The sequence below is a fragment of the Penicillium citrinum genome, assembly GCF_028827155.1.
Source record: "Penicillium citrinum strain IBT 23319 chromosome Unknown utg000001l:1.0-4955037.0:1.0-4956770.0, whole genome shotgun sequence".
NCBI lineage: Eukaryota > Fungi > Ascomycota > Eurotiomycetes > Eurotiales > Aspergillaceae > Penicillium > Penicillium citrinum.
In genome coordinates, this window is record NW_026622686.1 from 4,395,526 (window position 1) to 4,418,841 (window position 23,316).

The 23,316-nt window shown below is 46.0% G+C and overlaps 10 protein-coding genes across 10 annotated transcripts; 6 read left to right on the forward strand and 4 right to left on the reverse strand.

Moving 5' to 3' along the window:
• Window positions 1–925: 925 nt before the first annotated feature.
• Window positions 926–1,970, reverse strand: N7469_001662 (uncharacterized protein; the record flags this gene model as incomplete). Its single annotated transcript, XM_056640582.1, has 3 exons — window positions 926–1,524; window positions 1,581–1,833; window positions 1,899–1,970. The coding sequence occupies 3 exons, from the start codon at window positions 1,968–1,970 to the stop codon at window positions 926–928; spliced, it is 924 nt and encodes a 307-aa protein (XP_056506339.1).
• A 951-nt stretch (window positions 1,971–2,921) lies between these two features.
• On the forward strand, window positions 2,922–3,394 carry N7469_001663 (uncharacterized protein; the record flags this gene model as incomplete). Its single annotated transcript, XM_056640583.1, has 3 exons — window positions 2,922–3,134; window positions 3,190–3,205; window positions 3,270–3,394. 3 exons carry the CDS (start codon window positions 2,922–2,924, stop codon window positions 3,392–3,394), a joined length of 354 nt encoding a protein of 117 aa, XP_056506340.1.
• A 1,131-nt stretch (window positions 3,395–4,525) lies between these two features.
• On the forward strand, window positions 4,526–5,526 carry N7469_001664 (uncharacterized protein; the record flags this gene model as incomplete). The annotated part of the gene is made up of 4 exons (XM_056640584.1): window positions 4,526–4,537; window positions 4,599–4,978; window positions 5,029–5,090; window positions 5,147–5,526. The coding sequence occupies 4 exons, from the start codon at window positions 4,526–4,528 to the stop codon at window positions 5,524–5,526; spliced, it is 834 nt and encodes a 277-aa protein (XP_056506341.1).
• Window positions 5,527–8,166: 2,640 nt separating this feature from the next.
• N7469_001665 (uncharacterized protein) lies at window positions 8,167–8,700 on the forward strand (the record flags this gene model as incomplete). Its single annotated transcript, XM_056640585.1, has 2 exons — window positions 8,167–8,254; window positions 8,318–8,700. 2 exons carry the CDS (start codon window positions 8,167–8,169, stop codon window positions 8,698–8,700), a joined length of 471 nt encoding a protein of 156 aa, XP_056506342.1.
• Window positions 8,701–9,416: 716 nt separating this feature from the next.
• On the forward strand, window positions 9,417–11,174 carry N7469_001666 (putative C6 transcription factor; the record flags this gene model as incomplete). Its single annotated transcript, XM_056640586.1, has 3 exons — window positions 9,417–9,476; window positions 9,616–10,344; window positions 10,416–11,174. 3 exons carry the CDS (start codon window positions 9,417–9,419, stop codon window positions 11,172–11,174), a joined length of 1,548 nt encoding a protein of 515 aa, XP_056506343.1.
• A 650-nt stretch (window positions 11,175–11,824) lies between these two features.
• On the forward strand, window positions 11,825–13,002 carry N7469_001667 (putative mitochondrial phosphate transporter Pic2; the record flags this gene model as incomplete). Its single annotated transcript, XM_056640587.1, has 5 exons — window positions 11,825–11,915; window positions 11,986–11,991; window positions 12,060–12,710; window positions 12,766–12,889; window positions 12,951–13,002. The coding sequence occupies 5 exons, from the start codon at window positions 11,825–11,827 to the stop codon at window positions 13,000–13,002; spliced, it is 924 nt and encodes a 307-aa protein (XP_056506344.1).
• Window positions 13,003–13,465: 463 nt separating this feature from the next.
• Window positions 13,466–14,318, forward strand: N7469_001668 (uncharacterized protein; the record flags this gene model as incomplete). Its single annotated transcript, XM_056640588.1, has 2 exons — window positions 13,466–13,846; window positions 13,977–14,318. The coding sequence occupies 2 exons, from the start codon at window positions 13,466–13,468 to the stop codon at window positions 14,316–14,318; spliced, it is 723 nt and encodes a 240-aa protein (XP_056506345.1).
• A 983-nt stretch (window positions 14,319–15,301) lies between these two features.
• Window positions 15,302–16,904, reverse strand: N7469_001669 (YagE family protein; the record flags this gene model as incomplete). The annotated part of the gene is made up of 2 exons (XM_056640589.1): window positions 15,302–15,378; window positions 15,428–16,904. The coding sequence occupies 2 exons, from the start codon at window positions 16,902–16,904 to the stop codon at window positions 15,302–15,304; spliced, it is 1,554 nt and encodes a 517-aa protein (XP_056506346.1).
• A 359-nt stretch (window positions 16,905–17,263) lies between these two features.
• Window positions 17,264–18,387, reverse strand: N7469_001670 (uncharacterized protein; the record flags this gene model as incomplete). The annotated part of the gene is made up of 2 exons (XM_056640590.1): window positions 17,264–17,771; window positions 17,837–18,387. The coding sequence occupies 2 exons, from the start codon at window positions 18,385–18,387 to the stop codon at window positions 17,264–17,266; spliced, it is 1,059 nt and encodes a 352-aa protein (XP_056506347.1).
• Window positions 18,388–18,853: 466 nt separating this feature from the next.
• N7469_001671 (uncharacterized protein) lies at window positions 18,854–23,283 on the reverse strand (the record flags this gene model as incomplete). The annotated part of the gene is made up of 10 exons (XM_056640591.1): window positions 18,854–19,447; window positions 19,502–19,728; window positions 20,377–21,087; window positions 21,265–21,823; window positions 21,878–21,969; window positions 22,016–22,130; window positions 22,181–22,333; window positions 22,388–22,491; window positions 22,556–23,094; window positions 23,153–23,283. The coding sequence occupies 10 exons, from the start codon at window positions 23,281–23,283 to the stop codon at window positions 18,854–18,856; spliced, it is 3,225 nt and encodes a 1,074-aa protein (XP_056506348.1).
• Window positions 23,284–23,316: the final 33 nt, after the last annotated feature.

The window sequence follows — 23,316 nt, forward strand, 5'->3', positions numbered from 1 at the left end:
AGGTTCGTCTGCGCGGGGGTTAACCTTCACCTTTTGCCCTTGGCTTCCAAGCCAAGGGCAAAAGGTATGTTCCAATGAACAATTCAATGCAAGCCTAAAACCAATACTGTTTTGCTGGTACTTGACACATTTGCCGGCATTTAGTGCTTGAGGAATGAAGGAAGGGTTGTTTATGCGGACTATCCGCGCGAACCATTCTTAGATGAATCATTCGGCCAATCTCGCTGTCTCAGCTACCTAGCTCCGAACTATTAATCTGACTGGTAGCCTAGGTAGGCTGATTGGCAACTGCCAGTACAAACTATGTGATGCATCTGTTGACTAGTGCGCGCATATATATAAGGCTATATGGAGCCGAACTATTACTTTGACCGGTCTAAGATCAAGTGGTGATTACCTAGTGCGATCGCCTACTACGTGATAGTTTATAATGCACTCGCACTTTGCACCATTGGGAGTGCTCAGTACCAGCAGGGAGCGAATAGATACACATGCATCATAGGCACAAAGACGCCCTGGTTTCGTGAATTAACACTCTGCCCAAAAAGAGCTAGCGCATGCTTGCTTTTCCAGAACATCCTGAACCCGAATGGTCTGCCTCTATTATCCATAGTATGTAAAAAGAGCTCTAGACTGAGAGAAAATAAAATTTGGGTTTAGGGGTCTAAGCACCAAAAAAGCTTCAAGCTTTTTTGGTGCTTGAAGCTACAAGTTGTGTAGCAGTTAGAGCTTGAGCTTGAACTCATCTGAGCATAGAACCTATGGACCTTTTGTGTGTTGTATTATAAAAAGAGATATATACCCATAAACTTGTGCACATTGATGCTAATCCTGATCAGCTATTCAACTATTCAGACATTGAATAAACAGTATCTCCTCCAAATGGTAACATGATTCACCTCGACGCGGCCACATCCAGTACTAATCATCTTTTTGCCTGCGAAATACTCCAGGAGTGTGCGGATAGTGTAGCTTCATCCAAATTCTCCTTGGGTAGTCCAAGCACCGCATTGTGCGTCTCAAAGGTGCCTCCGCTCACTGGGTCAAACACACGAGCATACATAGCCTTCAAGAACCCTGTCCCGTCACCATTCTTCAATTCCTTGAGTCCTTCCTTGTAACGTTCAGCAGTGTTCTGATAGGAAATTTTCCAGTTATTGTCGGTTCGGTTCAGTAGCTTATTCTCGATATCAAACATCTCTCGCTGAGTCAACGTGAAGCTAGAGATATACACGGGCTGGTTGCAGAACTGAGCCAAAGTACTTAAATGATCGTTTTCGTCCTCCGGCAATCTTTTGACGTTAACCAGCGCGGCCAACGCACGCCCACACTGAGGCCAGGTTGTAGTGTTGATCTTCATGGTCCTCTCATCATAGAACGTTACCGCACTGTTCGGAAAATCAAACCCATATGTGAAAGGCCCGACACCCAAGCTATATTCATACCAAAAGTTGGGTGGTAGGCCTATCCAGCTGGCGCCAAGTTCTTCGATCTCTTTCATGTTGGCAAGATATCGTCCAGCAGCTTGGGATTGCCGTAAATATCAGTGCCGTAAGCATTTGGCATGATGTAAGGAACACCCGCCATGACTGCAGCCCTGACCAACTTGCTATGGGTATCTGGAGGAGCAAGAAAGGACAGAGTAATGACCAAAAAGTCTTGGTCCTTAAGAGCTGCCATTAAAGTTGCCTCGTCATTGTAATCGACTGGTGAATTGTTGTTTACACTGTGCGGTAAGGTGGTCTCACTCCCGGAGCGAGTGAGAGCAGTCATGGTCTGATTTCCGGACTTAAGAAGATGCTCGGTGAAGAGTTTGCCGATTTGTCCAGTTGTCTATAGGGCGATCAGTATTTATTGGGGTAGGAAAGGTACAGTAACTGCAACCTTAGGACACGTACACCAACAATTGCTACATTTTGAATAGCATTGATGAAGCCTTCAGATTGGTTCTTCGCGTACTGTGGCGCCATAGTAATCGACAGTTGAGTGAAGGTGTGACAACAGAACGAGAAGTTAGTTTGTTTGAGCAAATCTTCATAGTGACTGATCACCATGTGGTCTTATAATGCCTTGAAGTGAAATGAAACCGCGCATCCCTGTTGATTTGTAATTCAATCCAAGCATTTACGATTACAAATAGAATCGCATATCACTTAGGATGCTTAAAAACCATGGTGAGAGCTTTCTCACAGAGATAAATACTGTAGGTCCATTTGCTCTTTGACTTTATTCAACTAACATCTCGGTAGAACGGAGTTAATCGTGGGTAAATGGGGGCTCAAGGACATATTTAACCAATGAGCATCTCTAGATGTAAAAATAGAGTTAGGAATGATTACACCTGCATTAACCTCAACACAAGCTTCTCCACGCTCAATGTTAACTTCGTACCTTCTCATTTGCAATCCATACAAAGACTTGGGTCACGTTAATTGGTTGGCTGAACGGATTTTCCCAATTACTGGACTTCCACAACGCGGGGATGACTTGGACAACATACCATGGCTGGAGAACTCATAGTGAGCTATTTGACGAAATTTTCTATAATAGCAAGCTAGATCTTGCTCAGGCTACTGCCCAGCTTCTCTGTCAATCTTTGAACTCTAAAACAAAAAATCCCATTTTTAATCTTGCTGACATTCTGAGGAGCTGAAACAGTCAAACTCCGAAGTTTAATCCGCATCTAATCCCGGATTAGCAATATCAAGTAAGTTTTATTTTATATAACAAATGGGCCATTGACAGTGGTTCACAATTTGCCCTGTCAAAGTTCCTCAACGTACACCCTGAATTACATCTCAGTTACAAGGCCCTGAGGCCAGAATACGAGTCCGCTTCTGAACATTGTGCTACTCAATCTCATCGCCCCTGTTGAGCACAAGTAGCTCTTCCAAACCGAAACCCAATACTCAAAAGTCACCATGGCGGCCACTAGCGACATGATGAAGGCCGTGGGTTTCCGGCCCTCGAGTCAAACCCTAGCTGTGGAATATGTCACCGTCCCAAAACCTGGACCCAAACAAATCCTTGTCAAGGTGCAGACAGTCGCACTCAACAGTGTAGATGGCATGAACGTGGACCACCCCATCGCGCTACAAGATATGCGAGTCGTGGGCACTGACTTTGCGGGAGTTGTGGAGAGGATTGGCTAAGACCTCGAATCACTGGAAGACCCACGGGTGAAGATAGGCGCTCGCGTTGCTGGGTTAGTTCAAGGTGGTGAGTGTTGTTTACTCTTTCAATCCTAACGTATGTCTGACAATGTCTAGCAAGCTCTGCCAATGATCGTCCCGGCGCTTATGCTGAGTATGTTGTGGCTGATTACGACCTGACCTGGAAAGTTGGTGTACAAGATATGAACGGGAATGCTACTGAGCGAATCTCATGGCCCTAGAGGGGTATATTTAACCAATTGAATGTAATATGTCTGTATTATTGCAAAATCAATATTTGCCTCGAGCTCGAATCCAAGAACGAAGTTTCAAGCAAGTATCAAGCATGTATCAATTAACAAATTCTTCAGGGGTTTGGCGCAATAAGCAGCTTATAAGCCGTGCACAGGTCTGGGGCGAAAAGCAGGGCAAAATTACCCTTAGCAGCCTGCACACAGAAAAAAGCAACAAAAATATCATTCCCAGTTGAATGAATGCCTAGATCAATCACTTATGCAATCTGTACATACAAGGGATATGTGGAAGATTCGGACTTGACAAATTAGGCTCTCCATCCGTACCTCATATGCAAGGAGACGTTATTTGTACGACTCCTAATATTGCAGCTCCCAAACATTCCAGAGAGCAGAGCTCTGAAGGATTCACCAGAACGCTGTATCCAATGATATTCGAGTCAACTGTTCTCACTAGCAGAAAAGAGGATTTTTAGGCTCAATGTTTGACTATGCTAATCCCGAATTCTCTAATGTATCATCTTGGTATGCCCTTTACAACGAAATTGCCTTACAGGATTCAGATGAATTTGGGGCCCCCTTACGCTTCACGCAGACATGTGCCTTCCAATACTGAACTTTTCACACCCGTCCCTTTAGGTCGTGAACGGGAAAACTTTCTAGACATTGATCTTGCTGGAGTTACAGCAAATGCCTGGAATGCTTCAAAGAGATCATGGAAACAACACCCGGAGACGCAGATGAAAGTCAGGTCTCCTCAATCCTAATTTGCAATATTATTCTGATTGTCGCATCAGCATTGGCTGTGTTCATCCGTATATATGCCAGGATACGATATATCAGCGTTGGATGGGACGACTATCTTTGTATCGTCGGATGGGTAGGGATCAATTTTTTTTTTGCCCTTTCGGTATGGATTTGTGGCTCATTTCACACATTAACACTGGACGCTCAATGGTAGGTTGGCACATTTGTAGAATGCCTCATGTGCGTTCTCAGTAAGTCTACTTGAAGACGATCAAGCAAAATACGTCTAGTACAACGACTCAACGATTGATAGTGACTCGATTCGGGTACGGACATCATGTCTACACAATACATGATGATCGGAAGTTAGCCATGTTCCTCAAGGTGAGCTTTGGCTCTTTTCCATAACTGAGGTCTATCATCGTTGACGTTTGTGAACAACTAGCTAGACTTTGTCGCAGAGCTGTCCTATGTGGTTGCATTTGGTGCAATCAAAACATCATTCTGCCTTTTCTACCTCAAAATATTTCCCGGCAAAACTTTTAAAATCTTATGCTATTGCGTACTGTTTGTCATTGTTGGTGAAACATTTTCCGATCTTTTCGTCGTGACCTTTCAATGCTGGCCTGTCGCGAAGGCCTGGGATGCCTCTGGAGCCTTGGGTGGTCGATGTCTCGAGCTGTTGAATTTCTACTACATTTCATTTGCGCTCAGGACAGTGACGGACGTAGCCCTTCTCACGCTGCCAATTCCGTGGCTACTAAGACTGAAAATATCCTCTGGAAAGCGAGTTGGGCTTATTATCATGTTTGGACTTGGTGCATTGTAAGTTTTTCATATACATCAAAATATCCTATTGACTGACAACACCCAAGAGTGACGGTGGCTAGTATCATCCGAGCAACGTATCTGAATAATTTTTCTACTGACCATACATGTAAGGTCATATTGCTGCGCCATGATGGTAGATCTTCAACTGACAGTATATGGTAGGGTCACTTGTCCAAACACTAAACTGGTCTTCGGCGGAGCTGGGCGTGGGAGTTATTATTTCTTGCGTACCCTCTTTCAAAGCGCTCGTTACCTTCCAATTTCCTCAGATTCGGTCTCTCTTAGGTCTTTCAAGCGACCGAAGTAACCGTGGCTACCGTGAAACATACAGTTTGTCCGGTAGACGTGCAGGTCGTCGAGATGGTTCTCGGTCTTGGAGAAGATCGCATGGCGAAGTAGGCCAAGGAAAAGAGGACTCAACTGAAAGGGGGGATACCGAGGTAGAGGTTGAAGTAGAGGCAGCGAGAGATGATTTTAAGGAGTATCATGTTTCGGAGCCCTCAGATGAGATTCGAGTCACAACAGATGTGACTGTGAATTGAATTGAACATTCTCCATCGGGACGGACTTAGCGGATTGAAGGACGACATGGAGAAGCTGACTGTTAACATTCAGCATTATTTGCTTACCCTTAATGTTGATTTAGTTTGATAGGATACTATCAAAAACTCTTCAGGATGGAAAACAGGTTGAAGTCCTTAAATTTAAGTGATTATTGTAGCACTAAATGCAAGTGGTCGAATACCAGTTTAACAGATGATATCCAATGAAGCCAACACATAGATCTGAAGACACTAGAGGGGCAACTTATTCTAGATGGCTGAAAATGGGTGCTAAAATCGAGAAACCCCTCTGTAGTATCCTAAAGATCTTCAATTGCTATATGGGACTTGGCCATATATCCCTTGAATCCCCTCAGCTGACGCTTAATAGGCTAGGTTTGTGTATGCACTCGTACAAACAGGTCCTATGGGAATATTCATGAACTAGACTCGACCTCCTCCTGGCAGGACGTAATATATACTTATGTTTCTGAAATCAAGTTTTGAACCTGAGATTGTGATCCATCTGTATGCAGCTAACTTTCCACCTGGCCGCCACGCTGTCGATCATTTCGGGGGTTAACAACATGTGTTTCAAAGCATGAAAATGCATAAACTTGCAACTCATTCAATAGCTTATCTACTAGAAGAGGTGTTACTTAACACTATTTTCTGAATGAATTTAGACTATAACATGATCCTTGCCCGTAATTTCATCCCCAACACGATTCTAAATAGAACAATGCTTCTTGCACATTTTATGTCCTCCAAGCTCCTTACATGACTTTTACCACTATCTTGTCTGATCCAGATTTTCCTTAAGACCGGCCCTCAGGAACAGGCCAGTATACTTTTGACTTTTTTTCATTTCTGTTCTGGAAATGCTTCTTTCGCATAGCTCATCGTTCCGTTCTTTGGCCTGAAGCATCGTCGCGATGATTTTCCGAAATACAAAGCACTCACACTCCGCCGAGGGTGACTTTATTCATTCGAGCTCGGTGTCTACTCCTTATAAGCACGGAGCTGATCTCGAAAAGCTTCCTGATGGATACTATCGAAGCAAAAACTTTCTCGGCTCGCTAGTGGCTGTTTGTTTGATGGCACTCAGTCTATATCTTGGCTACACGCTTCCGGTAAAAGACAAGTTTCATTCTTCAATTCCTTTAGGAACTTCATTAAGGACCTTATTTTAGGTCAATAGTTTGAATGCAATCAATGACGAGCTGGGCCCCGACCCAAATTATGACATGATATCAACCGTTTCTACCCTTCTTGCCGGGTACGAGAAGTCTCCCCTAATCTCCAACTTGAACTTCTCATATTGATTGCTAACCGCGTGCAACAGGTGGGCATACTCCCGGTTGGTCGTCTGGGTGATATTCTAGGAAGACGATACTTCTTGATCGGTGGCCAGCTGCTCGGTCTCGTCGGGGCTTCTATTTGCGCAACCGCAAAGAGTATTCCAACTGTAGTTGGTGGAAGCGTTCTAATTGGTCTGGCCGCTTCGGTTCAGTTGACTTTCACCTTCGTTATTTCTGAGCTGGTCCCTAACAAATTGCGTCCTGCTGTTAATTCAGGAATATTCGTTACGACTATTCCGTTTGGTGCTTTCGGGGGTCTAATCGCCCATCTCTTTATCGCAAATACAGCTAGGGGATGGCGATGGAGCTACTATCTGAGTATCATATGTTGCGGGCTGTCTACAATTTTATTTGTTCTGTGCTATTTTCCACCAGGCTGGGATGAAAAACAATACGGGAAAAGTCGACTCTGTGAACTAAGAGATTTCGACTACATTGGATTTGCCCTATATTCAGCTGGCTTTATCCTAATATTCCTCGGGCTCTGTGAGTTAATACTGATGAATATGAGGTCCTGTCACTGACTGATATGCTTTGCAGCGTGGGGTGGAGGCAGTTATACATGGAACTCCGCGCATACAGTGACTACCCTTGTAGTAGGCTTTGTTACTCTCACTGCTTTTGTGCTTTATGGTAAGTTTTCCGTTAAAGTGACCCTTTGCATGACACTGATTGTTTTGGGGATTGGAGAGATATTTGGACAACTGTCTCAGCCATTAGTTCCGGTCTCACTATTGAAAAATTGCGGGTATAACGCAGCTGTATGCGCAGCACTCGTTGGAAACATGGTATATTTCTCTATGAGGTACGTTATTCATTCATCTCATATCAAGCTTTCGGACACACACACTCAATTCTTGCCTATTCTAGCCTCCTTTGGCCACAGATAGTTGCAGCATTGTTCACCAAAGATCCCATCACGACTGGCTGGCTTTCGGTATTCTCAACAATCTCTCTTTTCCTATTGATCGATCAAGCTGAGCAGTTTAGATTTCTACTAGTACCGGCGTAATCGTGGGCGAAATTGCCGCTGGTATCTTAATGAAGCCCTTAGGCCATACAAAGTGTCAACTTATAACCAGTACAATTCTGGTGACTACCTTTTCGGGTGCCCTCGCTGCAACAAACCAGTACAGACAATCATATGGCCTTGCGGTGAGTTTTCGCTCTATCTTCTCTGAAGGATCAATGGGCAATTACTGATAGCTTATTTGTAATTGTGAAGTTTACTTCAGTTGGAGGATTTGCTGTAGGATACTTAGAGTCGATTACGATTATCATGTGTCCGTTGTACTGCAAGCCGGAGGATATCGGTCTAGCTAGTGGTTTTCTTGGCTCTGCTAAGCAGATTTGCGGGACTATTGCTAGTAAGTGCACGTTCGATCATGTTCTTAGCCTGGCTAGATGTGGTATTTTCTAACTATTCTTAGCCTCTATCTATATTGCAGTACTTCATGGTCGAGTTGCTGTAAATCTACCTCGAGACGTCTCAGCGGCTGCACTCAGCGCTGGGCTTCCTGGATCTTCTCTTTCAAACTTTCTCGATGCATTCGCAATACACAAAAGCTCGGCCATAGAAAGAGTACCCGGCGTCACGAATCGAATTATTGTTGCCGCTACTGATGCAAGTAAGACCGCATACTCGCAGTCCTTCCGAACCGTCTTCCTTGTGAGCATAAGTTTTGGGGTTCTGTCTACCATTGCTGCAATGCTATCGGTTTCTGTGGATGACAAGCTTGATAATGCCATTGCGGCCAAGCTTTTAGGCACTGATGCCAGTCAAGAGTCAATAAATGATGACCAAGAGAAATGATCAGTGTGCCAATGCAACAGGCCACGATACAACATTTATAATGCTCTCTTTCGGAATCGATTCGGTAAAAGATGGATCTGATCATTGAATAAAACCTCAAAGTTTATTATTATCCGCTAATATATTAAAAGCATTTTCCCTTTACAAATAGCACTAGTTATCTCAACTATCGCTCTGCCTAGATGATACGCGTGGTTTGCATTAGTGTGTTCGATACTGCCTCTTTATGATGAAGAATTGAAACTGACCAAAGAGGAATGAAATACACAAAGCCTCCAGTTCTCTACCAGTGAATCTTTTCATGCCCAATTTTCAGCCCCGATAACCCTGATCTTCCAGTTAAAAAAACAAAAATCTCAATTCCACCCGCGGAGGGGCAGTGTAGAGCTGACTAATAATTTCTGGTGCATCCGCTCTTCCACGCGAGGCCAACCGGAGGTCTTACACTTTCCTACTCTATGAATGCCAGTTAAGGGTGTATTCTTAACAAAGACTTACGATTACAAGCCTCGTACCATGTGCATGCGCCTCGCTCGGATCAGATAGCCGAGTTGACTTGCGCACTATCGACGATAAGCGGCCCTTCCCCCGTGGTCTGTGGAACCCACAGGGTTGCCCGGATTAAGAGCGGAGCACTATTCCACCCCGCGAATTGTTTGAATTGTTCAGACTTGGACCTACGATTCAACGGAGCTCTGCGGGGGGAAGGGTGAAAGATGGTGTATGGTGGTAAGCCAAGCACTGGATGTCATCTCTGCCGTAAGCGGAAGATTAAGGTAAGAAAAATGAAATCTCGAATGGATCAAGTCAATCTGCATTCTCCACTATTTGCTTCCATCAAATCCTTAATGAAGTGGTTCATACTTAATACCATTTGTTTACTTGGAACAGTCTGGACTAACTGACAGATAATAGTGTGATGAAGGCCGGCCGGGATGTCGGAATTGTTCTGTCTATGGCCGGCCTTGTCCGGGGTACCGACCAGATCCCGTCTTCCGCAATGAGACCAGAAAGGTTGAAAGATTAGCTCGGAAAGATGGGAGCTCTTCATCAGGCAGTGTTAGTGAAAGCCAAAGCTCAACTTCTACTCCGACCGAATCGGGAGTCATTGAAATCCATCGCGGAAATCCGACACGAGCCCATCCATTAGCAATGCTTCATATCGCTGATTCCACTTGGGAACAACGGGCATTATGTTATTTCTTTGACCAGTATACGGTCTCCTCTCAATCTGCAGAGGGTGCAAGCCATCTTGAATATGTCCCCAGTTTTTACTCGCGTGCTATCGAAACAAATGATCGGACATTATCGTCCACATGTTTCCGCCACGCAGTGGAGGCGACGTCTCTGATGACTTTTGCCAATATCTCCAATGCACCTCCTTTAATGATAAAAGCACGTCAAGGCTATGGAAGGGCCTTGAGTCATCTTCGACATGCATTAGCAAGACCCGCCACAGCCTTACAAGACGAGACTTTTGCGGCTGTAGTACTCCTCTCATTATTTGAAGATATCAGTGGCGAGCGCAATGGGCTTTATAGCTCACATACGGCAGGGTTTGAGTTCCTAATGAAAGTCCGTGGTGAGGATCAATTGGAGTCCACAATTGGCCGGGACATGTTCAACTTCGCCTTTACGCATACTGTACGCACCTAGACCCAGACCCAAACATCGGATGTGCGACGCTAATACTTAATTTTTTCCCTCATGTATAGTTTGTTGAAATCCTTGCCTTGGGAGATAAACCAAGGTATGAAATTGACTGGGCTCAATCGTTACTGGACAGCAATGACCCAGTTGAACGACTCATGCTCGCTGCGTTCAAAATTAGTTCCTTGATGCTATCTATGCAGTCCACCTCCAAGAAACCTGATCAAACGACAGTAGAATCTTGGATTGCCAGCGGACGTGTGTGCGACTTTGAGCTTTCACAATGGTCTCTACATTTACCTGATCGCTGGCTGCCACTCGTCGTCTATTCGGCTCAAGGGGAGCCACTTATCACTTATAACTATATCTCTTACGCTGTAGTCTGGCACTACTACCGGGCAGCGCGGGTGATGCTCCAACAACTTCTCCTCAGTCTCAATCAGTCGCTACTCACTATTATTAATAAGAAAAGCACGCTTGGCGCCAGCACATCGACACAGTCTTCTCTAAACGAGGGAAGTATTCGTGCAACTATCCAAGAGATGACAACAGATGTCTGCCGCAGTATTCCCTTCTGCTTGGGAGATGTGGACACCCTTGGTCGATCTATCCGGTCAGGGGAAGGCAATTGGACCATGCGTGCTGGTCAGGGATATGGTATGCTCTGGCCGATGTGGTATATTCTCTCGTGTGGGATGCCCAGTCCTGCGCAATCGACGCAGATCCGAAGCGTGTTGACCCGCGTTGGATCTACACTCGGGATTAAGCTAGCACTGGTCTTAGCCCGTGAAGCTGAAAAGATCAGAGGGGAAGGCCCTGAGTGAATTCTTGTCTTGTGTATATCATCAATTATATTAGTTTACCTTATTCTGGTGTATGATTGGGATTTCGGCCTGAAGGCATTGGAGGTTGCAATATGATACTGTACATTACCATTCATACAATTATACAACATCACAGTTCTCATAGTGGTATGACATGTTATCTCCATTTAAATCAAACAGACTATTCTATTCAATATCATTTCCCATTAAATCATGACTTGCATGTTGTGTATCTTCTGCTGAAGTGCTGTTCTGTGCAGTCCTCCGCATTTAAAAATATATCATGACGTCATTCCTTAAGCTGTTACGACGAAACACAAGTTGCATGCGAGATCTAGTCATGGTATATCTCCAAGTATCTTAGACTGGGATACACAAGATACACAGGGATATGTAAATATAAATTGAATCAACTGTTATGCATAGAAATATACTATCTATTCATTGTGATTGGCGAGTGATAGTCGAATAGTCCCTGGGAGTGCCGGTTTAGCCGTTCGCGTCGGCTTTGGGCGGCACTGGAGGATGCAGCGATGTGACGCCATGGCCGCCATTCTTGCTTTCGTTTTGTATTCCCCGTCTTGTTTCTTTTTCTACTCCTACTTTGAAACTTCACCCCCCTCTCCCCTCTTCACTATCAACTCTTCATTATGGCGCAAACAGAGCGCAAGCTTCCCTTTGGGAAGATCGAGCCCAACTCTGCCAAGTATTTCTATAGTTGCATGTTTGGCGGCATCGTCGGTAAGCTCCCCTCTCCTCCTGTGTCAGCAAGTCGTGCCTCAACTAATCTGTTTTTTCCCCTGAATTTCAGCTTGTGGTATGTGAAGCAAATTGGGATATACTCGTCAATACCACTTCAATTGGCAGCTACTAAGCTTTGTTTAGGACCAACTCACACTGCGGTCACTCCGCTAGACCTGGTCAAGTGCCGTCGACAAGTCGATCCCAAGATCTACACCTCCAACATCTCCGCATGGCGATCAATTTTTGCTAAGGAAGGCCTGCGCGGTGTCTTCTTCGGATGGGCACCCACATTTATTGGTTACTCCTTCCAAGGCGCAGGAAAATACGGTCTTTATGAGTACTTCAAGTACTTATATGGTGACCAGCTCTTCCCGCAAACCAATCGCACTCTAGTCTTCTTGGGTGCCAGTGCATCCGCAGAATTCTTCGCCGATATGGCACTTTGCCCGATGGAAGCTATCAAGGTCCGCATGCAGACTACTCTGCCACCTTATGCGAATAACCTTCGTGAGGGTTGGAGTCGCATTGTCGCCAAAGAAGGGCTCGGAGGTCTTTACAAGGGACTATACCCTCTGTGGGCACGTCAGATACCCTACACCATGACTAAGTTTGCGACTTTTGAGGAAACGGTCAAGCTCATTTACAAGACCATGGGTAAGCCTAAGGAGAGCTATAACCAGTTGACCCAGACCGGTATCAGCTTCCTTGGTGGTTATATTGCCGGAATCTTCTGTGCCGTGGTTAGTCACCCGGCCGATGTCATGGTTAGCAAGTTAAATGCAGATCGTAAAGGTGAGTTCTACATCATTGGAATGCGTTGTCGAGAAAGATAACTAACTGTTCCTAGCTGGCGAGGGTGCCATGACCGCCGTCTCACGAATCTATGGCAATATTGGATTCTCTGGCCTGTGGAATGGTCTACCTGTGCGTATTGTCATGCTGGGTACATTGACGGGCTTCCAATGGCTCATGTAAGTTGACATTATCTACATATATCGGGTAAATGGGAGCTGTACTGACCAGTTGATATAGTTACGACTCCTTCAAGGTATTCTTGGGTCTTCCGACCACTGGTGGACATTAGATAGAACAATCGAACATATCACATTACGGTTAATCATATTCAACCCCATGACTTATATAAATGCAATTCCATGTAAACCACCAAAATAAAAATATCCATCATCCATTAGTCCTACTGAACAACAAACTGTATACTGTATTTCTCACCGCCCGACGTTATCGCGGCAGAACCGAAAAGCGCTGAGACTCGCCGTTGCTGCGAAGGTATCTCCCTGCCGAACTTTCTCCTTCATTTCTTTCGTCTCTTTTTTCCCCCACCAGTCTTCTCTTTGTTCATTATATCCTCTGTCTATATACGCATCTCTCAGCTGCCACTCCAGTAAAATCTTACCCCCCCCCCCCACCATTTACTCTCTTAAACCCAATCGAACACCAATCACATTCGCGCCGATCCTCCAACAAACTTGATACCTGACCCCCTTTCGTCCTTTCAATTCCAGCTTCATTAAAAGTTGTCACTCACAATGGATACCCGCCCACCGACATCAGCACCTACCTTGAACCCTCCCAGTGTGGAAATCGCCTACAAGCGCAAATGTATCGCTTTAAAGAAACGTCTCGCGGAGGTGGAGGCCGAGAACGAGCTCATGCGTACCCGTAATCGTCGCGGCTGGCAATATATTCAAAAAATGCGCCTTGAATCTTGTATGCTGCTCGAACGTCTGGCAAAGGTCACCGGTATGACCGAGGAAGCACAGGCTGGGGCCGCAGATCCGGAATTGCGCGCTCGCGCCGTTGCCATGATGTCGAATGCTGCTACTATGAATGGACTTGGTGGTTCCTCTCACAATGGTGCTTATCTTGAAGATGAGACTGAGGGTAGCTCTGATGAACAACCCCCTACTGTAAGCATTTTTCCCTTGTCATTTGCATTTGCACATGGACAGTTTCTGTTGCAATCTGCTTCTTCGTCTTCCTTCTCCTCTTCCCCCCGCGTCTAAAACATTTGAGTTAACTTGTTTCCCCCATTTTCAGCCTGAAGATCGTCCTTTGCGCATCAAGCGCTCCCGCAAATCCAATGCTGCAGGCGAACAAGGTGAAGAGGATGGACAGAATCCAGATAATGCTGCTGAACCTGCCGATCGTGACCCTGCCGCGCTACCGCGTCTCGCTCCTGCACCTAGCCAACAGGATCTCACCTCTTCTTTCAGAGTACAGGGCGGTGGTAATGGGGCAGAGGGCGATCATACTCCTGCTGCAGCTAGTACGCACAGCCAGGACAACCGAGAAGAACAAAGTGAACAACCTGCTGAAGGGGCAGACTCCGGAACCACGCCCATGGATATGGATACAAAAGAACCAAAGGAGGAGCAATGAGAAATTCGCTCCTTTCTTTATTTTTTATTTTTTTCATTTTCCTTCTTCTGGGATATTTCTCTTATTCGACTTTTCCGGGGGGGGTTCTATCGGACATGATCTCTGCTCGGCATTTCGCCGTTTTTCAACATTTTTTCTTATGTATTGTTCTAGGTCTGGGTTTTTTATCTGTTACAGCGATGGTTTCACGGTTCTCTTTCCACTTCACTCTATATGACGTTTCGAAATTGCTCCGCTCGGCGAAGTGATTGTATTCTAATAGATCATTATTAGTATGAGATGATAGGCGTCAAATGCCCAGCGCATCATAAATTCTTTTAATGCTGCTTTGGGGTTTTTGTTTTCTATTGGTGGTTGGTTGATATAATATTCACCTTCGAATTGTAGTTTTTATAGTACTAGTGCTATACCTCCAAGCGTCAACCCTTTGTAAGATGAAATTCGGACTGGTATGCGTTGAAATATATATAAATAGAAATTGAAGAAGCCCCGATTCCTGATTCTCGTAATGTGCAAATCGCGCCAGATTTCCGATCCTGCAAGATAAAACAGACAATCACCTCAACTCCATTTCGTTCAAAAGGAAAGATAATTCAGATTAATGTATTGAGGGGCCCACATCCTTTTTCATGTACATACAAGATGGGGCTGGGTTTGAGCGTTCATAGGTGTCTGATGGAAATGGAAATTGAAGTTTTCCCTCCTCAGATTGAAGAAGTCCTGGTGGATCATGTATGGATATCAGATACAATGGTCTATTGTCTCTGAGTGCGGCGCCCGTGTGGACTGCCGTCATAGCTGATGCTGTAGAGGAAAGGTGCATTGAGCAAGGTTATTCACGTTTCCTTGTGATCATAGGATGAAATTTGGGAGTATTGAATACCAATATGGAGAAGATCGGCATCTCTCTTCATTTCTCTCGGTGATTTCACCCTTGAGCTTTCCAGTCATGAGATTCATAATTCCAGTGCAGATAGCGCCATCTAATCGACACCAGCGTAAAGGTCGACCACGATGTTGATGGCCGCTACCAGAATCTCCGCAGCAATAAGGACGATCACTATGAAAAGATTAGCATATTCCATCAAATAGTCTCTCTTTGTACATACCAATCCATTCCAAGTATTCTCCGTGGCGATGTGTCAATTGATCTTTCAGCACTGCTAGAAGATCCGCAATGACATCCAATCGCTCAGTGAGCAAGCTGACACGCTGGTCCATCTCCAAGTAGCTTCGAACGGCCTGATAGACAGGTTCAAGTTGAGGTTCCGCCCAGAAAAGCTCCGGGCTATCAAGAACGGATCCCTGTAAATGGATATTGATTCGAAGAATAAAGAGCTCTCCAATTTGCATATTGATTTGTCGCCGTGTCAGGTTGACACTACCTGTTTGCGCGATTTGAGCTGGAAGCGGTGCTGTATCTGAAATTGTTTCGGACACAAGGTCTTCAAAGAGAGAGGTCTTCACCGACTGAGCGAGGGCATGCGAGATTGCCAGCTTAATCATATGGTTGCGAGGGTCGCGGAGGGATATGAAATCGTTGTATATGCGAGCTTGATATTCTCGCGCATAGTAGAAATTGAAATTTTCGATCTGCGTATCATCCGGACTCAAGATTGATGACGCAAATTTCGAAATGTCGGATAGGAAGCGAGATTCATGTGCAGGACTCATACCCCATATGACAACGGTACCGTAGTCAAAAAGAAATATTTCGGGTTTATGAATGGTTGTGTCAATATCGAAGTTTTCATCTGCCTGTGGTGTTGAAACAGCGTGCTCTGAATCAACATTGACAGGGTTACCGGTTTCATCGCGAAAGTCGATGAGGTCTTCGCGTCGAGCTTTGTTGCTATCTTCCACTTCCACTGCACTGTCCGAATATCTTCGTTCGCTGGTGCGACCATTGTTTCCTCCGACAGGGAAGAGCCGGCCTCCATTCTGCCTTTCTTCGAATTGATAATCGAATGGGGAATAGACGCACTCATCAAATAATTTCGGATTCGCCCCACGGGATTTAGCACGAGATTTGAGGAACTTAATGACACCTTCTAGACGGTACGAATTGGCTGTGCAGTACGCAGTTACTCGGGGGATACGGTCTCGGTCGGCTTTACCCAGTCTTGCGGCATGACTCCGAGCAGCGGGCTCTTTGATGCGTGTGATTTGTGAATAGACATCGCGAGGAAAATCTCCATCTTCCTCTTCGGCAGTGACTGGGTCGGGCAATAGCTTCAATTTCTGCGCTTTCTTGGTAGTACGTTGAGGACCAATCTTGGAGCCGGTCGGAGTGTTCGGCCCAGGGAGGGGCGCGCCATGGCTGTGACGACGACGAAGTTTGCTGTTCAACGCAGAGAGCATCGGCGGACCCCCAGCACGAGGATGCGCACCCTGCACATTAACATTTTGGACTGGAGGTGAGCCAGTCTGTAGAGGGCGGAAAGTCGGATCGGACGAAGTGGTCCCGCCGTAGGTACTGATTGTCGTCAGAGGGTTAAAGGTCACCGATCGTGGAGGACGAGTTGCCCGCGGTGATGGAGGATTCTGCTGGGGCAATAATGGGGAATCTTCTGAAGCGGATGCCATGGTCAACAGGCAAACTCCGCCAGGGAGGAAAAGAGAGAATTGAGGAGGTTCAAGTTGAAGCTGCGAAAAGTTGAGAGCTTCCAAGGTCGGAGCTTCGCACGTGCTCCACTTTAGTCATCGAGTCGAAGTATGACCATTTTATATCAATTTGTATGAGATTATACAATGTAGATATACATTGAGATATAATTACACACATTTACGATATACAGTGGGAAGGACGAGAGTATACTATAGATGAAGAAACACACTAGACACACGGCCTAGAGACACACATGGCAATCGATGCATATTATTCACAAAAAAGGCTTTGTGGCAGCCAGTTATGGATCGTTAGATATAACAAATCGGCTTCATCTTCATCGTCGCACGAACCCAGAAGGTCCCCCCGCTGTCCTCCGTAATCCATTGACCTTGCCGGAATTGCGTTCTCTGTTCATCCAATTCTCTCTCACGTTGCGTCCACTCTTGGAGGCCCTCGGCGCCAGTGCAGGTTTAGAGTTAGAATTCTTTGAAGATGGCGCATCCAACACTCGAATTGTAACATCTCCCACCTGCACATCCTTTGGCGCCTTCTCGTGCTTATCCAAGAATCTTAATTTGCTCGATTTCTTTGGTCCCGCGACCGAATCCTCTGTGGATGGTGTTGGCGGACGTACTGCGGGTTCGGCGTTCAAGATGTCATCGGGAAGCAAAGCGGGGAGAGCAGCACGTCGGGTATCTTGTGTGCTTGATCCTTGAAGAGTAGCTGTGCTTTCAGACATCAAATCATCACTTGGAGATAATTCCTTGGGCTTCGTAGACTTCGCCTGGAGTTTCCGGCGCTCGTCTAATTTCCTCCGCTTTTCTCTCTTTGCTTGTTCCTCTCTGCGGCGAAATATTAGCAACTTGGACAAGTCCGGCACTGGCCTGAAGGTTTTATCAATACATACACTTGTTTCAGTTTTTCTTGTCTCTTGGCCTGCTCCTTCATTTTCAGAAGTTGGGCAGAGTTGTCGATGGTCTCTGGTGCATCATCGCTATCGCTGTCGCTGTCGTCTTCCTCGTCCTTGGAAACTTTCGGGGTCGGCTCTGGTAAAGACGTTTCCGGCATGCCTGGCTCTTCGCTACCGAATCGGAAATGGTTCTTCGGTGCAGATTCGGTTGTTTGTGGGCCTTGTTGATCGCTCTTGCTGGCCTGTCCAGCAGAATCGCCGTTGGTAAGCTCAGCAGCTTCTAGGTCACCTTGTTTCCTCCGCTTAATCTGCTTTTGGCCGGTCTTTTCTGTGCTGGTACCCTGGGCCTTACGCTTGCCGCCCTTGGCCACGCCGTTGGTTGCAGGCTGCTCTGCAGGTTGTTCAGGCTCAACAACCCGTTGTCGAGTTGCGGTCACCATTTTTGAAGCAGTTGGGGTATTGATACCGGCAGGTTCTGTGGAAAGTTGTTCTTCAGACTCCGGTCGCGTAAATAGACCTTTGGCAGCGGTAACAATTTGAGAGAACATAGAGACCGAGACTCCAATTCAATCCGAGGGTGAAATTGCTTTGCAACGAGCTACAAGGTGATGCACCAAAAAAAATCTCTCGGCGGAAGGATTTCCCGAAGGCTTGGCGCGGTGCGGGTCCAAAGTATAGCAGCGGGTCATTATCAAGTTCACGATTACAGCAATATAACTAATGGTAATGAAGAATAAGTACTATGCACTATAATGGTATCAGTATGCTAGTAGAGATATTTGAGGTTCACATTAACAATTCCAAGGTCTAGTAGCCTGGAAGCTATATCAAATGCAAAAGTAGTATATACTATGTAAGTCATAAGTGCAAAAGGTGTACTATGTTATGAACCCTGCCTAAACGCCATATCCTGATGCTCGCCTTACTTTCATTCCAAACGCCACAGATTGTTAGGATCCGCATAAAAAGCGGGATGCTTTCAAAGAAAAAAAAATAGAGCCAGGATTCCCGGTTTCAATGTACTGCGGTTTCCTTCCTCGAAGCATCCGCAATCAATTGGCGCTCTGTAGCCTCTTCCGCAGCATTGATAAAGTCGTCCTCGCCAATATCACTAACTTCATCCATGAGTTTTAGGAACTCCTTCTCATCATCTCCGTCAACAGCCCACATACTCTCTCGAAGCCGCTTGTTTCGCTCCCGATCTTCTTCAATTCGCTGTTCAATCTGTCGTTTGTCGAGACGCACAACGGGGGCTTTTGGATTGCGTGGGGTTCCCGTCTTTGATCTCGCGCTATCCTCTGGTCCTTCCTCTTCTTCTTCTTCCTCAAGGTCAAGATGCGCCGGGTGTGTATCACGGTCTTTCAGGGCTGCATCGATTTCGGTGACGGTTTCGGCGGATAGGAAGCCCCTATTCTGCATACCGTCAAGTACATGGCGGACGTGTTTCACATTGGCGGCCCCTGTTCCATCGGGCGGGACAACTGCGTCCACAACTCTAAGTATATCGCGCTGCATCATGCGGACGTAGGGAAGGTGGTCTTCTTTGGTGGCCATTTCGCAAAAATGTTCGATGAAAGACATGATGTTGGCGCGATTGTTCATATTGTTCTATTATGTGAGGTTAGTATCAAATCTCAGTAAAAGGGCTGTCGGTTTCTTTACCCTTTCAATCTGCTCCAGGATACAGGAATGAAGATCCTCATCCAAATCGCGGTATTTCAGCGCATAGTGTGCAGCTTTTTGTGAAGACGTGACCGATGCACTCAAATGTTGAAGCTGCGTTGTAAAGCGCATACGCACTTCAAACGGATCGATCATCATTTTGGCAAGTATTACATTGAGAACATTCGAAGCCGGAGGGAGCTTCCATGTCCGCGGACGACATTGTGCTGATAAGGCGGTATGCAGTGGCAGAATAAGCATTCGATTTCAGCGATCACATCAGAGAACTCGAGGTCGAACCAGACAATTCTCCTCCTGTGATTGAGGGCCTCTTGATTTTGATATATTACTCGATTCATACTGCACGGTAGTAGCCCTAGATAAGAAGAATATGTACGCTTTCATATTCTTGAACTACGATAGGCTCAACTGCTATACCACATATAGTACTACTACATGTGGTATAGTTAGTACCTACTGGCATTGTATATATGTACCTTGAATGCAGCCCTGCATTCAACATCTGGTGTACCTTTAAACTTGGAAGTTTAAAGGTAGTAAGGTTACCTTGGAAGGTGTGTGAAAAGTTTTCACACACACTTGAAGTTTTCACTCCACTCATAGTATGGATAATATTGAATAACATTGTACCTACAATGGAGGCAACCTTGCCTTACTTGGAAGCCCTTCCAATCTTGGCCAGTATTACATTGAGAACATTCGAAGCTGGAAACCTGAATCACTGGAGTGATTCAGGTTTAAGTGAATATAGTAGTTCCAACAGATGTTATTGCGTCTTCAAATAAAGATGCCAAGTGCGGTATACGGTCAACGGGTTGATAAGTGGTATCACAGTGAATCCCGCCGCAACGTACTGCTAACACTACTTCTATCTTCGCCATGGAGAAGGCCTTCTTCTTCTGCCACATGACCATCTTCGTCGAAATGATGACCCCGGAGAGCTTCTTGGCGTCGAAATTCTACGCCGTTGAGAATGGACCAAACGTCTTTCTTCGTAAGGAGACCTTGTAGTATACCCTTGTTCGCGAACAGGACATAGCGGAGACCGAGGCGTTGGAACATGCGTAACACAATCAAGAAGCTGATATTGCTGTTGAGAGTGATAGGGGTTTGGTCCATCCACGGTCTGAGATCCAGTGTCTCAACAGGATCGGCAAATGGTTGATGTACAAAAAAGACCTGAGTTTCGCCCGGGAGACTTCGGTTGACAGGCGAGGTCGAATAATCCAAAGCAAAGGAAAGCTCATTGCGTGTGATATAACCTAGTAAAGTTGGTATCGAAGTTTCCGAGATCACAGGGAAGCCTCGGTAGGTTGTATTGGCCAAAAGGCCCCGGATAGAATCAATAGTATGACCGGTAGCAGTAATCACCGACATGTCATCAACGGTGGTCATGACGCGAAGGGCAGGCACATCAGGAGGATTGGTATCGTCTCGGTGATCGAGAAAGGGGTATTCATTAAGACGGATCCATGACTCGTAGATGCCGCGTTTGCCAAAGATATCGCCACACCATTTGGACAGCATGACTGCAATCATGATCGGAATGACATAGGTTAGAGCTCCTGTCAATTCAAACATAATGACGACAATGGAAAGTGTCATCCGAGTTGCTCCGCCTCAGGCAGAAGCAGCGCCGATGATCGCATATAGACCAGGCGTTACACATGGAATATCAGGCTCGCATTTGTTGAAAATTAAAGCATTTGGATAGGCTTCTTGCCACATGCGAACTAGAATACCCAGAGCACGACCATACATCGCACCGATAGCCACTGAAGGTAAAATGATACCGGCTGGAATATCGAGTCCGAAAGTCAGGGAGGCGAGGAAAAACGCTAAAGCAGCAGCCACCAAAAGAATAGCCACGATGCCGAAGGCTTTCGTTCCACTGACACAAAGACCGAATCGATCATATGTTTCGCTGTTGCACTCAGCGAACAGAGCCTGAACTAATTCGGAGTTCTGAGCTCTCATGAAGTGATTAGGGAAGTTGATCAAAGCGGTCATCAGTGCCACCACAGCGACTTCAACAACAGGCTTTGAGGATGTCCGAGCTTGGCGCCATTTGGCGACTCGAACATTCAAACGGATGAGAAACGCTCCAAAGAGTCCACCCATGATACCAAGAATGATAAATGGAATAATCTCGAAGCGATGCCAGCCTCGAGTGTAGGTTACTTGGTAAAGTACAATCTTCCCTGTTCGGAAAGGGTTTAAGGCTTGCAGAGTGACTGCGGCGACCATGGCGCAGACGAAGCTTTGCCACATGGTTTTATCTGGAAAGTAATAAGATAGTTGCTAGGCATTTTTAGTAACGGTCCAAATGCACATATCTGTTTAGATGTACCATACCTCTAAACTGAAGAGCACGCCTCCAATAGGGGCTCCGAATGCAACCGAAATACCGGCAGCAGCGGCGGCAGACAGGACCTCGCGTTTCCGGGCTGAGAAATTAGCGCTGGAGCCAGAGTTTGAACTTGAAGTACGAACCCTCGTTCCCGTTGAGACTATCAAACGGTTTCATCATAATGTTTGCGCAACAGCATGCAACATGCACGAGCGGGCCTTCTTTTCCGAGCCAAAGGCCGGACGCGACAGATAAACACTAGGAGCTGTGAGTAAAGATTGGCCTCATGTCATCTCAGGGCTACATACTAGTCCGAGTGATTTAATAGCCAGCGTCCAAGGGCCCATAAAATGTCGAATGACAGTACCGCCCAAGACTGTCTTAATCTCAGGGATACCACTGTGTCTTGCGTATATGGCGAATCTGCGGACCAGGATGCAAGCGCAGAAAGCGAAGAATACCTATGCTGTGTTAATAAGATATTAATGGGAACACCGACTTACTCCCTTACTCACTGAGAAAAGAATGTAGAATATGTATCCCACGGTGTATTGCCCCCCTTTGGATGACGCTCCCAAGGCAGTACCCCATGGCGTCCAGTCCAGACATTTGGAATAGTCTATTGGAAGACGATGTGAGCTTTAGGAATACCGAGGCTGTAATAATAACAAGGCGCCACTTACCATCAAGACCCCAGCAACAGAAGCTTCGATTTAGATAGAACCTACCTCCCCCTTGGCCGCTCTTACAGTAGCCAGTCTTGAGATCACCAAGCCAATCCGTTGCAATATCAATGGCCGCGGCAATGATCCCGACTGCAATACCAGTTGCCACCAAGACTAGCCACACATTACTGGCATCGAGGAGACGGCGGAAATGACCTAATATGCCCTGACCACTCGAATATAGTAGGCGTTTGCGTTGCCGCTCCTTGGTATATTCATAGATCCAATCGATTGCGGAGAAGTCATCGTAACCAACACGGCGGCCCGGACCTTCCACATACCAGTCCGAAGGTACACCATCTTTCGTAGAATTTGGGTCGATGTTGGGTCCCAATGGCCCATATGAGGCTAAAGGCGAAGCATCTCCATTTTGTCCACCTTGTGTCCCTGTTGCTGAGAAGCCGAATCCTGTACTGTCCGAACCGCCCGCGGTATTTAGGAACAAATTCGACAAACTGAACCGTGATTGTCGCGTTGTCTTGCGCTTAAACGTTAATCTAGAGTAAGATCATTCTTAGCAAAGGAAAGTCCAATTCATAATTAGTGGCAACTCACGGCTCTTGAGGCCCCTCCGTGTCGCGATCGACATCTTGAAGTACAGCAAGTCCTATATCTTCTTGCGTTTCGCGTGTATGTGTCTCTCGGAGCTCATCAGCAGTACTGGAGCCCTGGCCATTCATTGACATCGTGAATCATCAATGCCAAGAATAATTAGCATC